At 39.7% G+C, this 16,357-nt stretch overlaps 1 protein-coding gene across 2 annotated transcripts in view; it reads left to right on the plus strand.

Moving 5' to 3' along the window:
* TDRD12 (tudor domain containing 12) overlaps positions 1 to 16,357 on the plus strand; it is a 108,695-nt gene that overhangs the window by 39,616 nt on the left and 52,722 nt on the right. For both annotated transcript variants that reach the window (XM_058529075.1, XM_058529074.1), the window contains 2 exons: positions 1,802 to 1,991; positions 2,450 to 2,542. In XM_058529075.1, coding sequence (XP_058385058.1) covers positions 1,802 to 1,991; positions 2,450 to 2,542 — 283 coding nt within the window. The remainder of the gene's footprint in view (positions 1 to 1,801; positions 1,992 to 2,449; positions 2,543 to 16,357) is intronic.

The following is a 16,357-nucleotide window of genomic DNA, read 5'->3' on the forward strand; positions in this document are numbered from 1 at the left end:
TGTTGGCTGTATGACTAGTCTTGTGAAACGTCTTTTAAGCAAGTTCTCTGCTGACTTGCTGCTTCTTGCTGCTCAAGAGTGAGTCTGTCTGTCTTTCTGTGCATGGTTGTTTGCGGATGGTAACATGCTCTTACTTCAGGTGGTGAAGTGCAGAAGGCATGCTTAGCAGAGAAAACTTATGGTGGGTGCATGAGATCATAATTGCCAGAAAAAGAAAAATAGGGCCAGCGATCCTTTGTCAGCTCCCAAAGGAAGCACGAGGATGTGTCCCAGGGGTTCTCGTTTTTGGCTCGGCTTCTTTTACTCAACAAAATTATTTTAAGGTACATCCACATTGTTCCTTTCATTATCAACTCTTTCGTTTACAACTCTTCCTTTGTCAGGGTATATACTACAGTGTGTTTATCCATTCACTTGTTGTAGGACATTTGAGTTGTGGCCATTTTGGGGGCTAATACAAATAAAACTGCTGTGAATATTCCTGTACAAATCTTCCTGTGAACCCGTGCTTTCATTTCTCTTGGGTAAATACCATTTCTCTTGGCCAAACTTGTGGATGGTATCGTAGGTGTTAAGAGACTGCCAAATTGTTTTCCAGAGTGGCTGACCATTTTGTGATCCCATTAGAATGTATGAGAGTTCCAGTTCCTCCGCGTCCTCCTCAACACTTGTATGGTCATTCTCATGGGTGTGTAGTGGTATCTCATTGTGGTTTAAATTTGCATTTCCCTAATGACTTACGAAGTTTAGTATCTTTTCATATGCTATTTGTATTCCGTATATCTTCTTTGATGAAGTATTCATTGAGATCTTTGCCTATTTTTAAATTGGGTTGTTTTGTTTTCTTTTTATTGAGGTTTTAGAGTTGTTTATATATTCTGGATACATGTCCATCCAGATATATGATTTAAAAAATATTTTCCAGGGCTGGCCCCGTGGCTTAGCGGTTAAGTGCGCGCGCTCCGCTGCTCGCGGCCCGGGTTCAGATCCCAGGTGTGCACCGACGCGCCGCTTCTCCGGCCATGCTGAGGCCGCGTCCCACATACAGCAACTAGAAGGCTGTGCGGCTATGACATACAACTATCTACTGGGGCTTTGGGGGAAAAAAATAAAGAAATAAAAATTAAAAAAAAAATTTTTTTTTCTTCCTATCTGTGGATTGCCTTTCATCTCTTTTTTTTTGTGTGTGAGGAAGATGAGCCCTGAGCTAACATCTGCCAATCTTCCTCTTTTTTTGCTGAGGAAGACTGGCCCTGGGCTAACGTCCGTGCCCATCTTCCTCCACTTTATATGTGACGCCGTCACAGCATGGCTTGCCAAGCGGTGCGTCTGTGTGTGCCCGGGATCCGAACCGGTGAACCCCGGGCCGCCACAGTGGAGCGCATGCACTTAACCGCCTGCGCCACCGGGCAGCCCCGCCTTTCATCTCTTAACAGTGTCTTTTGAAGAGCAAATTTTTAAATTTTGATAAGTTCTAATTTATCAGTTTTTCGTTTTATGATTTGTGTTTTGTCTTTAGACTCCCCCCAGATCTTTGCCTGGTGAAGTCGTGTTGCTCTCCTGTGCTTTCAAGAAGATGTTTCTTATATTTTGTATGGTTTATTCCCCATTTTCTTTTCAGAAGGGTTGGTCAGAAGTTTTTAGTTCAGCATTACCAGAGCAGAAGTCAATTTCTATCAAATTATGTTCTATAAAATAGTTTTTCTGAAGATTGAAATTTGGGGTTAAGTTTGGGATATTTTCTGAACAGTCACTTAACTATATTTGTCTTATTATTCTTGAAATGTTTAAAATTGTACAGGTTTGTGTTAATGATGATCTGGTTGCAAAGAACTTTGCTTGCTTTATATCACCCATGGAGAGTAAAAACCTTGATTCTTTAGAGAAACCAAGAGTGAATATGAAGTCAACGTCCTTTTCTAATAAACTCCATCCGGCACTTACTCTTTGGCCAATGTTTTTGCAAGGAAAAGATTCTCAAGAAATGAAAAGTGAGTGGATTCTTATCAATATATGTTTCCTTTAAACTGAAAGTCTTATTTGTAGGAGTCTTAGTGTATTGATGTAACTTGTCATACAAACTTTTCCCCACGTGGAGGCTTGGGGAGACAGATGTGGACTCTGAACTTGATATTTTAATTTTAATCTTAGTGTGGGACAGGTTTTGAGGTCCTAAAGCTGCTGCAGTTTGTTTTTATGAGACCAGGAAAAAACTGTTCTCAGTTTCTTATTAACACGAGAGAGTCAGTCAGGGACGATGGAAGCCACTTGAAGTGTTGCTGTCTGCACTCAGCTTGCTTTAGTCCCTCCACATTGCTCCCCTGCCCCGAGTTGCATCTCCCGTACCCTTACATCAAAAGTCAGAGCAGGAGGAGTAGACCAAAGAATTCACATTTGTATTTCGGGTTTTATTTCATACTTTAATCCTGAAATATCTTCTTTCTATCAGATTCACATGGTTTAACTTTTCTGGCACAGTCTCGCCAGCATCCGTGGCCCAAGGGTGTTGTTGGTGACCTGGGGCCAACTGCTGCAATCCTGGGTAAGTTCTGCTGGCTTGCTGTATCTCCTAGGCAGTGTAAAAGAACACTCTTAACTGTCTAAAGATCATAAGGGTTGTTTAGAAGGGCTACGGTAATTCCGTCTCTTTTTTTTTTTTTCCTTAATTGAATAGAACCAATTTATGACGTAGATGCTGACAGATAATTTGCCTTGCAGTCCATACTTAGAGGGTTTTACTATAATGTAAAGAACACGACAGGCACTTGTTCATGTGTAGGACTGATTTATTCCAGCCCAGCCAGAGACTGAGCTGTAATAATCCATAATGATTATCTGTCCTCAAAGTATTGTTGTTAATGCCGTCAAGTTGTTTCCGACTCCTAGCAACCCCGTGTACAAGCAGAGTGGAACCTTGCCCGGTCTTTTTTGTGCCATCCTCTCACCTTCTGGTGCTATAGCGGACAGTGCTCCACTGCTAGTCACAGGGTTTTCATGGCCAGTTTTTTTGGCAGTGGGTGGCCAGGTCTTTCTTCCTAGTCTGTCTTAGTCTGGAAGCTCTGCTGAAACTTGTGTGTTGGCATTTGAGATGCCAGTGGCATAGCTTTCAGCATCACAGCAACATTCAGCCACCACAGTGTGACAACCAACAGACGGGTGGTGTGGGTCCCTGACTGGGAAACAAACGGGGGTTGCCATGGTGAGAGCGCCGAATCTTAACCACTAGACCTCTAGGGCTGGCTCCTCACAGTACACATATGGATTTATGATTGATTTTTATTTTAATCAGGAGGATGCATAAAAATAAGAGGCATTTATGAGGGTAGAAATACTTAGTCTTTAATTCCCTATCTCCAAGACACTTAATGAATTGACATTGTTGGATGAGGGTGAAATCTGCCGGCCTCTCTGATACTTGGCTCGCCCTCTGAGGTCATTCCTCCACGATTTCACTCTTATGCTGGGTGTATGTGTACCTATGGGTGTGATATTTTGTATGTATCCATAGTAAACCCCAACTAAACTAAAGCTTTAGTCAACTAAGTTATTCCCTACACTGAAAATTATTTTTAGTTACTTCGATGTTGTTTATCATAGAAAAATACAGATAATCAAAATTTTAAAGATGTCATCTTTAATACCTACTTATTAAAATTTTAGAGTTTTTCTTTACAGAGTTTTCCAGATGTGAGAGTGTGTATAAAATTTTCATTTTACAGATACAGGGATCCTACTATACATATCTCTCTGTAGTGTTTTTCATTTAATATATGGGTGGACTTCTTTCTAGGTTGGATGTGTCCAGTGCACATGGATTTAAGGATGTGGGCTCTGGTGTGAGACTGTTGAGATGTCGGTCCCACTCCTTCCTCTGTGAACTGGGGAGGCCTTGTTCCCGTGCCGTCGAGTTGGTTAGACGGGCCTTCCGTGTAGATTCTGCGTGGCACAGCGCCTGGTCCATGGCAGACTTTGGTGCATGTGGCCCTAACCCCATATTGTGATATGCCTCCTGCAGGGGTCCCAGATGAGAATTCCTGCTGAAAGCAGCCCCTGTTACTGATGGGAATGTATTATTTCTGTTAGCATTTCTTCTGTTTCCATTGTAGCAGGAAAAGTACCAGGCATTTGTGTTGTGTTTAATCATTACACAGCTTTCCATTGTATGAATGTATCATTATTCTTTTAGGTAGCCCCAGCTTGCTGGGTGATCATTGTTTCCTGCTTTTCCTTATTACAGTCAATGTTGGAATGAACTGTGTATCTTTTAAAAGGAAAAGGTTGATGGTAAACAAAAGATTGTCATGTAAAAAACAAAATTATTAGATGTTACTTATCCAAGCAAAGATTTCCTTTTCCTGGTAATTATTGTGAGAAGCTGTTTCAACTATAGTCTAATTAATTTTTGCTACTTCTCTTTGAAATTGCCTTCTATTTTTCAAATCAAAGTATAATCCTTGGTTAAACAGCTAGTCCAGAAGGGCTATAATGAGAAGTAATTTTCTGTTGTCCATCCTCTTCTTACCCCAGGCTGTTCCCTCTAGGGGACAGTAAATCTTTTTTTTTTCCCCTTAGCTATTTATTTTGGCAGTTATCTCCAAATTTTAAAATAATGATTGTTTTACTATTTCTAGGCTTATCCATTCTAGACATTACCTTGACCCCTGTGACAGATTAGGTCTCATGCCCCTAATCCACATATATTTGTTGATTAGATATTCATGAAGTACCTGCTATGTGTCAGACACTGTTCTAGGGATTCATAGGGAAGGAAATGGAGTCTCTGCTTTCATGGAGTTTACTTTCACTTTCTCAATAAGATTTTTTTTTTTTTTTTTTAAGATTTATTTATTTTCCCCCCAAAGCCCCAGTAGATAGTTGTATGTCATAGTTGCACATCCTTCTAGTTGCTGTATGTGGGACGCGGCCTCAGCGTGGCCGGAGAAGCGGTGCATCGGTGCGCGCCCGGGATCTGAACTTGGGCCGCCAGCATCAGGGAGCGCGCACTTAACCGCTAAGCCACGGGGCCGGCCCTCAATAAGATTTTTTATTTTAGAATAATCACAAACTTCCAGAAAAGTTAGCATTACAAAGAACTTTTTTCCTAAACTGTTTGAGAATAAGTTACTGACTGGAATGCCCTATCTTTCCCCAGTACTTGAGTGTGTTTTTCCTATAAACAAGAATATTCTCAAGAATAGTCACAATACAGGCATCAAAATCAGGAAATTAACATTGATCCATTGTGATCATTTAACCCTCAGACACCATTCTGTTTTGCCGCTTGTCCCAACCATTCGTTTATGGCAGAAAGATGCAGCTCGGCGTCCCGTGTTGCGTTTAGCGGTCATGTCTCTTTAGTTTCCCTTAGTCTGGAACGTTCCTCAGTCTTCCCTTGACTTGCATGACCTAGACACTTTTGAAGATTATAGACCAATTAGTTTGTAGAATGTCTCTCAGCTGTAGCAGATATTTTTCTCATGATAAGATTCAGCTTATGCATCCTTGAAAGGGGTATCTTAAAAAGAGATGCTGTGTTCTCATTCCACCTTATCAGGTGACACAAAATTTCAGTTTGTCCCATTACTGATGAAATTCACTTTGGTCGCTTAATTAAGGTGGTGTTTACCAGGCTTCTCTGCTGAAAGTTACTCTTTTCCCCTTGTAAATATTTTGTAGGCTGCTACTATGAAATTTAAACATCTCATTCCTTTTTATTTGCTAATTAATTCCTATTTGAAACCCTGAAATGACTGATTTCTCCAAGTTGCCCTGGCTCCCTTTAATGGAGAATGGCATTTTGAAGCCAAGATCTGGGAGGCAGGTATGTTCATTTCTTTTGGGGTGTTGTTGCTCCCAAGCCCTTTGAGTGGACGTGTATGTGCACATGTCTATACGTAATTTACCTCTGTATCTATTTTACATCCATGATCTACGTATTGAGAAACCAGGAGTTCACACCAGTACTTCCAATTGTGCTCTTGCTGCTGGATTTACTCTAGTTTTCTACCTTTCCAAGTGTGTAACTCCCTTCTGTGACTGGGAGTCCTGCCTCCCATTATCCTTACTGGAATTACTATTGGGTTGGTCCCGCTATGTAAGTAACTACTCTTTTTGGCTTTGTAAGTAACCAGTCTTTCATGGCCATTCCTCTCCCTTCTGTGCGGATGCGCTCCTCACACCTCTCATGCTCTGACACCACCCCCACCCTGTCACGCCCCCAGTTCAGGCAGATACCTCCCCCCACACACACACAACCACCTTGTGGGGGCTTCCTCCTTTCAGTTAGGCTCAGACTTGCCCCCTCGTGGTCCTATAATCCCATGTTGGGTAGCCTCCCACTGCAGCCCTCACAAAGGCGCCCTCCTTGTCCTGCTTGGCTCTGCCACCTGCTGCAGGCCTCTCCCCTCCTCCACTGCCATGTGCTCACCTCACTCTGCTTGGGCTGTCAGGCACCAGGGTTCCTTCCCCCACCAGAGCAGATCTGAGGCCCTTTGCTCTGCCCACCCAGCAGTGTTCGGACGAGTTGTGGGGAAGGGGACGAGCTTCCACTATAATTTTATAACTCTTTAGTTCTACTGATCACCTTTAAAATGAGGGTATGAACAGCACAATTTTTCCTCTTCCTCCTCCCATCCTCTGTCATCAGTACCTTTATATTGTTTGCATTCTATTCTGCACCCATAATTAATATTCTCTGTTCTTGCCTATAGACTGAGTTTTTTTTTTTAAATAGACTTTATTTTTTAGAGCAGTTGTGGGTACATAGCAAAATTGAGCAGAAAGTACAGAGATTTCCCATATACCCCTTGCCCCCACACATGCATGACCTCCCTCGTTATCAATATCTTCCACCAGGTGAAATGTCTGGAACAACTGATGAACCTACGTTGACACATGCTTATCACTGGGAGTCCATAGTTCACACTAGGGTTCACTCTTGGTGTTGTACATTCTATGGGTTGTGTAGTGACCTGTATCCACCATTACGGAATCATACAGAGTAGATTCTGTAATCGCTCTCAAAATTCACTGCTCTAAAATTTTTCTGTGTTCTGCCTATTCATCCCTCCTTCACGCCTACTCCCTGACAAGCACTGATCTTCTTACTGTCTCCAAGTTGTACCTTTTCCAGAATGTCATATAGTTGGAATCATACAGTATGTAGCCTTTTCAGATTGGTTTCTTTCACTTAGTAGTATACATTTAAGACTCCTCCATGTCTTTTCATGGCTTGATAGCTCATTTCTTTTTAGCACTGAGTAATGTTCCGTTGTTTGGATGTACCCCAGTTTGTTTATCCATTCTGAAGGATATCTTAGTTGCTTTCAAGTTTTGGCAACTATGAATGAAGCTGCTGTAAACATTCGTGTGCAGGTTTTTGTGTGGACATATGTTTTCACCATATTTGGGTAAGTACCGAGGAGTGTGATTGCTGGATCATATGGTAAGAGTATGTTCACCAGCAGTAACTGAGAGCTGCTGTTGCTCCACATCCTCGCTAGCATCTGGTGTTGTCAGTATTCTTTATTTTGACCATCCTAATAGGTGTGTAGTGGTATGTCATTGTTGTTTTAATTTGCATTGCCCTGGTGATATATGATGTAGGGCATCTTTTCATGTGCTTATTTGCCATCTGTATGTCTGTTTTGGTGAGGTGTCTGACTTTTTGCCTAATTTTTTAGTTGGGTTGTTTGTTTTCTTATTGTTGAGTTTTGAGTGTTCTTTGTCTACTTTGGTTGACAGTTCTTTATCAGATACGAGTTTTGCAAAAATTTTCTCCCAGTCTTTGTCTCTCCATGGCTTGTCTTCTCATTCCCTTGACAGTGTCTTTCATAGAACAGTTTTTAATGTTAGTGAAGTCCATCTCATCAGTTTTTTCTTTCATGGATCATGCCTTTGGTGTTGTATCTAAAAAGTCATCACCACACCCAAGATAATCTATATCTTCTCCCATGTTATTCTCTAGGTGTTTTATAAATTTTTATTTTACATTTAGGTCTGTGATCCATTGTGAGTTAATTTTTCTGAAGAATCGGAGGTCTATGTCTAGATTGATTTTTTTTTTTTGCATGTGGGTGTCTAGTTGTTCCAGCACCATTTGTTAAAAAGACTATGTTTTCTCCATTGTATTGCCTTTTAACCTTTGTCAAAGATCAGCTGACTATATTTATGTGGGTTTATTTCTGGACTTCGTTTTCTGTTTCATTGATCTATTTGTCTATTCTTTTGCCAAAACCACACTGTCTTGATTACTGGAGCTTTATACTAAGTCTTAAAAGTTGGGTAGTATCAGTCCTCCAACTTTGTTCTTCTCTTTCAATATTGTGTTGGTTATTCTGGATTTTTTGCCTCTCCTTATAAACTTTAAAATCAGGTTGTCAGTACCCACAAAATAACTTTCTGGGATTTTGATTGGAATTGCATTGAGTCTATAGATCAAATTGGGAAGAACTAACATGTTGACAATATTGAGTCTTCCTAACCATGAACATGGAATATCTCTCCATATATTTAGTTCTTCTTTGATTTTGTTCATCAGAGTTTTGTAGTTTTCTTCATATTTTGTTAAATTTATACTCCAGTATTTCATCTCGGAGAGTGCTAATGTAAATGATGTTGTGTTTTTCATTTCAAATTCCACTTGTTCATTGCTGTTATCTAGGAAAGCAATTGATTTTGTATATTAACCTTGTATCCAGCTACCTTGATATAATTGCTTATTAGTTTCAGGAGTGTTTTGTCAGCTCTTTTCAGACTTTCTACTTCAGTGATCATGTCATCTGCGAACAAAGACAGTTTTATTTCTTCCTTCCCAATCTGTACCTTTTCTTTCCTTTTCTTGTCTTATTGCATTCCTAGGATTTCCAGTACAGTGTTGAAAAGGAGTGGTGAGAGGAGACATCTTTGCCTTGTACCTGATCTTAGCAGGAAAGCTTCCAGTTTCTCATCGTTAAGTGTGCTTTTAGCTGTAGATTTTTGTAGATATACTTTATCCATTTGAGGAAATTTTCCTGTGTTCCTAGCTGGTTGAGTGTTTTTATCATGAATGGTTGTTGGATTTTGTCAGATGCTTTTTTTTATATCTATTGATATGATCATGTGATTTTTTTTCTTTAAATTATTAATGTGATGAATTACATTTATTGACTTTCTAATGTTGAACCAGCCTTGCATACCTGGAATAAATCCCACTTGTTCATGATTTACAGTTCTTTTTATACATTTTTGGATTCAGTTTGCTAATATTTTGTTGAGGATTTCTGCATCTGTGTTCATGAGAGATATTGGTCGTAGTTTTCTTTTCTTGTAATGTTTTTCTCTTGTTTTGGTATTACAGTAATACTGGCCTCATAGAATGAGTTAGAAAGTATTTCTTCTACTTCCGTCTTCTGGAAGAGATTGTAGAGAATTGGTATGGTTTCTTCCTTAAATGTTTGGTAGAATTCACCAACAGGCTTGATGCTTTATGTTTTTGAAGATTATTATTGATTCAATTTCTGTAGTAGATATAGGCCTATTCTGATTGTCTGTTTCTTCTTGTGTGAGTTTTGGCAGTTTGTGTCTTTCATAGAATTGGTCCATTTCATCTAGGTTATAAAATTTGTGGGGATAGAGTTGTTCATAGTGTTCCTTTATTATCCTTTTAATGTTTATGTGATCTGTAGTTATGTCTCTCCTTTTATTTCTGTTATTAGTAATTTGTGTCACCTTTGTTTTTCTTAGCCTGGCTAGAGGCTTACTGCTTTTACTGATCTTTTCAAAGAACCATGCTATGTGTGCCCCCCAAATTCATATGTTGAAGCCCTAACCACCAGTGTGACTGTATTTGGAGATAGAGTCTTAAGAGCTAATTAGGTTAAATGAGGTCTTAAATGAGGTCCACCATCCAATAGGGCTGGTGGAAAAGATACCAGAGCGCTCTCTCTGCCATGTGAGGATATGCAAGAATGCAGCTATCTGCAGCCGGGGAGATAGCTCTCACCAGGAACTAAATAAGCTGGCACCTTGATCTGGGACTTCCCAGCCTCCAGAACTGTGAGAAAATAAATTTCTGTTGTTTAAGCCGCCAGGTTATAGTATTTTGTTATGGCAGCTCGAGCAGACAACCAGCTTTTGCTTTTATTGATTTTCTTGATTGTTCTTCTGTTTTCAATTTCATTGATTTTTGCTCTAATTTTTATTGTTTCTTTTCTTCTGTTTGGTTTAGATTTAATTACTCTTCTTTTTCTAGTTTTCTAAGGTGGAAGCTATATTATTGATTTTAGATCTTTCTTCTTTTCTAATTTGCCCATTTAATGGTATAAATTGCTCTATAAGCACTGCTTTCACTGCAGTCCACAAATTTTGATGTTTTATTTTTATTTTCGTTTAATTCAAAATATTTAAAAATTTCTCTTGAGATTTATTCTTGATCCATGTATTACTTAGAAGTGTGTTGTTTAGTCTCCAAGTATTTTGGGATTTTCCAGCTATCTTTTTGTTATTGACTTAGTTTAATTCCATTGCGGTCTGAGAGCATGCATTGTATAATTTCTGTTCTTTTAAATTTGTTAAGGTGTGTTTTATGGTCCAGAATGTGGTCTGTCTTTGAGTATGTTCCATTTGAGCTTGAGAACAAGGTGTATTCTGATGCTGGATGAAGTAATCTGTAGATATCAATCATATTCAGTTGGTTGATGGTGCTGTTGAATTCAGCTATATTCTTATTGATTTTCGGCCTGGTGCATCTGTTCCTTTGTTATGGAGGGAAGTTGAAGTCTCCAACTATAATAGAGGACTTAGCTATTTCTCCTTGCAGCTCTGTCACTTTTTGCCTCACATATTTTGATGCTCTCTTGTTAGGCATATGCACATTGAGAACTGTAATGTTTTCTTGGAGAGTTGACTCCTTTATCATTATGTAATGCCTCTATCCTTGTTCTGAATTTCCCTTGTTCTGGAGTCGGCTGTGTCTGAAATTAATATAGCTACTTCAGCTTTCTTTGATTAGTGTTAGCATGGTATATCTTGCTCCATTTTCTTTTAATCTATATGTGTCTTTATCTTTAAAGTGGGTTTCTTTTAGACAGTATATAGTTGGGTCTTGTTTTTTTATCCACTCTGACGATCTCTGTCTTTTATTTGGCGTATTTAGACCATTGCCATTTAAAGTGATTATTGATATAGTTGGATTAATATTTGTCATATTTGTTACTGTCCTATTCATTGCTCTTGTTTTTTGTTCTCATTTTTGTCTTTCACTCTTTGTCTGTCATTTGTGGTTTTAGTTGAGCATGTTATATAATTCTGTTTTCTTTCCTTTCTTAACATATCAGTTATACTTTTTTCACTTTTTTAATAGTTGCCTTATAGTTTGCAATATTCAAAACCAATCCAAGTCCACTTTCAAATAGCATTATACCACTTCACAGGTAGCGCAAACACCTTATAATAACAAAATATTCCTAATTCCTCCCTCCTGTCCCTTGTATCATTGTTGTCATTCATTTCACTTATACATGAGCATAGGTAGGCATATGTATGTACACACACACGCACACACACACACATAAGGGTAAAAATCAAATATGTTGTTGCTATTATTTTGAACAGACTGTTACTGTTAGATCAGTTTAAGAAGAGAAAAAGTTTTAATTTACCTTCACATATTCCTTCTCTAATGCACGTATCCTCAAGCTCAGAGACTCTTACCACAGCTGAGTGCAGTCTACTGCTAAGCCCATTAAAGACTTTCTTCATTTCTGTTATAGTGTTTTTGATCTCTAGCATTTCTTCTTGTTTCTTTCTTAGAATTTCCATCTCTCTGCTTATGTGACCCATCTGTTCTTGCATTTTGTTTACTTTTTCCATTAGAGCCATTAGCATATTAATCGTAGTTGTTTTAAATTCCTGGTCTGGTAATTCCAGCATCCCTGCATATCTCAGACTGGTTCTGATGCTTCCCTTGTCTCTTCAAACTGTGTCTTTTCCCTTTACATATGCCTTGTAATTTTTTTCTTGAAAGCCCGGCATGAAATACTGAGTGAAAGGAACTCTGGTAAGTAGGCTTTTAGTGATATGGTGGTAAACTATAGGGGGAGGGGTGGGGTTCTACAGTGCTGTGATTAATCTCAGTCTTTTCCTGAGCCTGTGCCCCTGGGCTGTGACCTTCACATGTGCTTTTCAGTCCTCCACTTCTCCTCCCTTAGGTGGGACAAGATGGCTAGAGGGAGTAGAGTTGGGTATTTCCCTTCCCCCAGGGTAGTTAGTTTTTGATAAAACCTCAGTAGTTTAGGCTCTGGTTTGTTTGTCCTGAAGGCAGGCCTTGTGAAGAACAGATGTCCTGCCATATTTCAGATGGTTATTTTTCCTCTCCCCCTGCTAGAAGCCTAAGGGAATTTTTATATGATCTTCACTGTGAAACCCTGGTGGAGTTCCAGGAGGTAAAATTCACAAAAGTTGGGGGTGGGGGGGGCTGCAGTTTTTAACTCACTTTTCAGCACTGAGCCTCCAGCCATCTGTCAGTTACAGTTCAGATGCTCCTGCTCCAGTTCTGGTTCCCATGGAGCTTTCTGCTCAGGTCACTTGTGATTCTCTGTGTCTGCCTGTCTGTCTCTCCAATTCTGGGAGAAGTGGTTTGCCTTGTGACCTCATTTTTCTGTCAGATCTAAGAAAGGTTGTTGATTTTCCATTTGATTGGCTTTTTACTTGTTACAATAGAGTGGTGAATTCCAACCTCCTTACGTGCCAGAACCAAAACTGGAAGTTAAGTTGAGTTTTTAAATGTAAGATTGGAAATAGAAGATTACAGCATTTATTTCTTCTTGGAAAATTCTAGTTGCTTTTCTTTTTTCTACTTATGTTGTCTGTCTTGATTGACTCATTTAATTGTTGCAGATTCTCAGTTTGGTATCCTATATCTGTATGATCTGACTTTTTTAAAATTTGTTGAGACTTATATTATGACCCAGAATATGGTCTCTCTTGGAAAATGTTCTGTGTGTACTTGGGAAGAATATGTATTCTGCTGTTGTTGGGTAGAGTATCTTATAAATGTCATTTAGGTCACATTGGTTGATAGATTCATTCATGTCTTCTCCGTCTTTATTGGCTTTCTGTCAAGTGTTCTATCAACTATTGAGAGAGGTGTTAAAATCTCCAACCATGTAATTGTTTTATTTCTCTTTTCAGTTCTGTCAGTTTTTGCTTCATGTATTTTGAAGCTCTGTTATTTAGATACATAGTTACAATTTTTATATCCTCTTGATGAATTGATCTCTGTGTCATTAAGTGACCCGCTTTATCTCAGGTGTTATTCTTTGATCTAAAGTCTACTTTGTCTGATTTTAGTGTAGCCACTGCAGATTTCTTTTGATTAATGTTAGTATACTATGTCCTTTTCTGTCCTTTTACTTTTAACCTATTTGTCTCTTTATATTTCAAGGGGCTTTCTTGTAGGCAGTGTACATTGGGTCTTGCACTTTTAGTCTAGTCTGTCAGTCTCTGCATTTTAATTGGATTGTTTAAGTAATTTATATTTAATGTAACTTATTGATGTTGTTGGGTTTAAAAATACCATCTTACTATTAGTTTTCTATTTGTCCCAACTGTTCTTTGTTCCCTTTTCCCTATTTTTCTGACTTCTTTTGGATTAAGTACCTTTTATGCTTCTATCTTATGTCCCTCGTTAGCTTATTAGCTATAACATTTTGTTTTGTACTCTTAGTGGTTGCTCTAGGGTTTATAGTATACATCTTTACTCATCATATTCTGCCTTTAAGTAATGTCAGGCCACATCATGCATAATGTCAGAACTTTTACAACAGTGTCCTTCCATTTTCTCTCTCCCCACCTTTGTTCTCTTGTTGTCATATGTTTTAATTCTACATGTTATAAATCCCACAATATATCATCATTTTGGATTAAACAGTTAATTCTCTCTCTCTCTCTCTTTCCCTCTCTCCCTCCCCACTCCTCTTTTTGAAACAAGGAAGAAGTTTAATTCTCCAACATGTCCTAAAAGTGCAGGTAGGTCCTCAGGGGTCCAGGCCCTTTCTGTCTTGTTGGTACTGCCATCCTTAGGGTTTTGCTGCCATACTCATGTTCCACAATGATTTATCACTTTGTCTCCAGTCTGTCCAGTGAGTTGAGGGAAAGAAAAAGGGGAGGCCTGATGCAGAGGTTACACACAATGCTTCTGCTCCCATTTCTTTGACCAGAACTTCTTCATGTACCCATGCTAGTGGGAGAGGAAGGTCTGGGAGATGTTGCCCTTGTTTTGGATTGCTAGATGCCCAGCTAATAATTAGGGGTTCTATTATCTGAGACTAGGAGTTAGTAAACTATAGCCCATGGGCCAAATCTGACCTGTCACCTGTTTTTGTAGAACCCGTAAGCTAAAGATGTTTTTTCCATTTCTAAATGGTTAAAAAAAATCAAAAGAGTAATATTTTGTGACATATAAAAATTATATGAAATTCAAATTTCATTGTCCACAAAAGTTTATTGAACACACCCATGCTAATTTGTCTACATTTTGTCTGTGGCTGCTTTCATGCTACAATGACAGAGTTGAGTAGTTGCAACAGAGACCATCTGGCCCACAAAGCAAACAGGATTCTGTCTGACCCTGTGTAGAGGTAGTTTGCTGCCCACTGCTGTAGAGGTTGGACTGAATGGACATTAGAACTGCACTGTAGATCTCCAGAACTCACTCGCCTTGCTGCTCTTTCCTGTTTTGGGTTCTAGCCACCTTGGCCTTTTTGGACTCCCATGTCTGTGTCCTTGATTCAGGGGGACTGCCGGGCTCTGTCTGGGTCCCCCCTCCCTGCATCCTGGAAGCTCTGTCCAGGTGGTAAGCTGGGGCAATCATAGTACTCATCTAAGTTCTTCCCCATTTCTTAGGGACCATTGTCCTGCACTGTCTGATATCCAATATCTGAAACGTGTTGTTTCATGTATTTTGTCTGTTTTTCTACTTGTTTCAGTTTCAGAGGATGTTTTCAGTCCCTGTGACTTCATCTTGGCTGAGAGCAGAAGCATCTGTGGTACCATGTCTCTAACATTCCCCTTTATTCTTTTTTCTTGGTACGTCCTTCTGTCGGACGTATGTCCTTACAGACATGGTTTGTAAACTACACAATTCTGACTTCACGAGTCAGCGTGAGAAGCAGCAGGTCAGCAGTGTCCAGACGCCGTCCTCAGTGGGCCAGCTCTGTTTCTGATGCTCAATCCAGGGTCTTCCCCACCTTCCCCCAGCCCTTCCCCTCAAGTGCTTCTGCATCTAATGAGTGTTTACTTGCCTTGCATGTGCTCTTTTTCTCACTCTGCAGTGGGATGTTAACAGTTCAGCCTTGGTTGGAGTCTTTGCTCTCCTTGATTAAATGCTGGCTCTGCCTTGGCTGTCTTTACTTTGGTGGTGTTAAGGACAGAAACATTTTTCCCTACCCTTATTTCATTTATTTCTCCAAAAGTTATGGGTGACTTGGGTTCAATACTCAAGATTTTCTGAACTTCACACAGTCTGGTGTGTGTGCCATCTAACCGTGATACTGTCCGATCTTCCTACAACAGAAGCTGCTTCTTGTCATTCTTTCCCTTTCTTTTTTTTTGTGAGGAGATCAGCCCTGGGCTAACATCTGCCAATCCTCCTCTTTTTTTGCTGAGGAAGACTGGCCCTGGGCTAACATCCGTGCCCATCTTCCTCCGCTTTATATGGGATGCCGCCACAGCATGGCTTGCCAAGCAGTGCATTGGTGCGCGCCCAGGATCCGAACCGGCGAACCCCGGGCCGCCGCAGCAGAGCATGCACACTTAACTGCTTGCGCCACCGGGCCAGCCCCATTCTTTCCCTTTCAACGCTGGGGTTTCTCTTCACTCCTCTATTGAGCTGCAGCCTGCGTGCTGGATCCCCTGATGGCATCTTCCTTGTTTACTTGTTTGGCTAGAGCACACCCTCAAGTTACTTCTCAAGGAAAGGGCACGTGGGAGGTAAATTTTCTCAGTGTGTATGCCTGAAAATGCCTCTGGAGTGTTCTACCCTGTGATACTCTCGGGGGCATTGGCAAGGATCGACTTCTGGATTGAAAATTTTTTTCCTAATTACTTATGATGTTTCACATGTTTTCCTGTGCTTATTGACAGTTTGTTTTCTTTCCTGTTCAGATATTTGCCATTTTTTAAAAATTGGATTTTGTTGTTATTATAAGCTTTGAGAGTTTTTAAATATGTCCTGGATACAAGTTATTTGTCACATATTTGTATCATGAATGACTTTTCTCCCAGTCTGTGGCTTGTCTTTCATTTTCTTAATGGTATATTTCTAAGAGCAAATGCTTTTAATTTTGATTAAATCCAGGTTATCAATTTTTTTCTTTTA

Source organism: Diceros bicornis, chromosome 34 (assembly GCF_020826845.1).
Source record: "Diceros bicornis minor isolate mBicDic1 chromosome 34, mDicBic1.mat.cur, whole genome shotgun sequence".
Classification (NCBI taxonomy): Eukaryota; Metazoa; Chordata; class Mammalia; order Perissodactyla; family Rhinocerotidae; genus Diceros; species Diceros bicornis.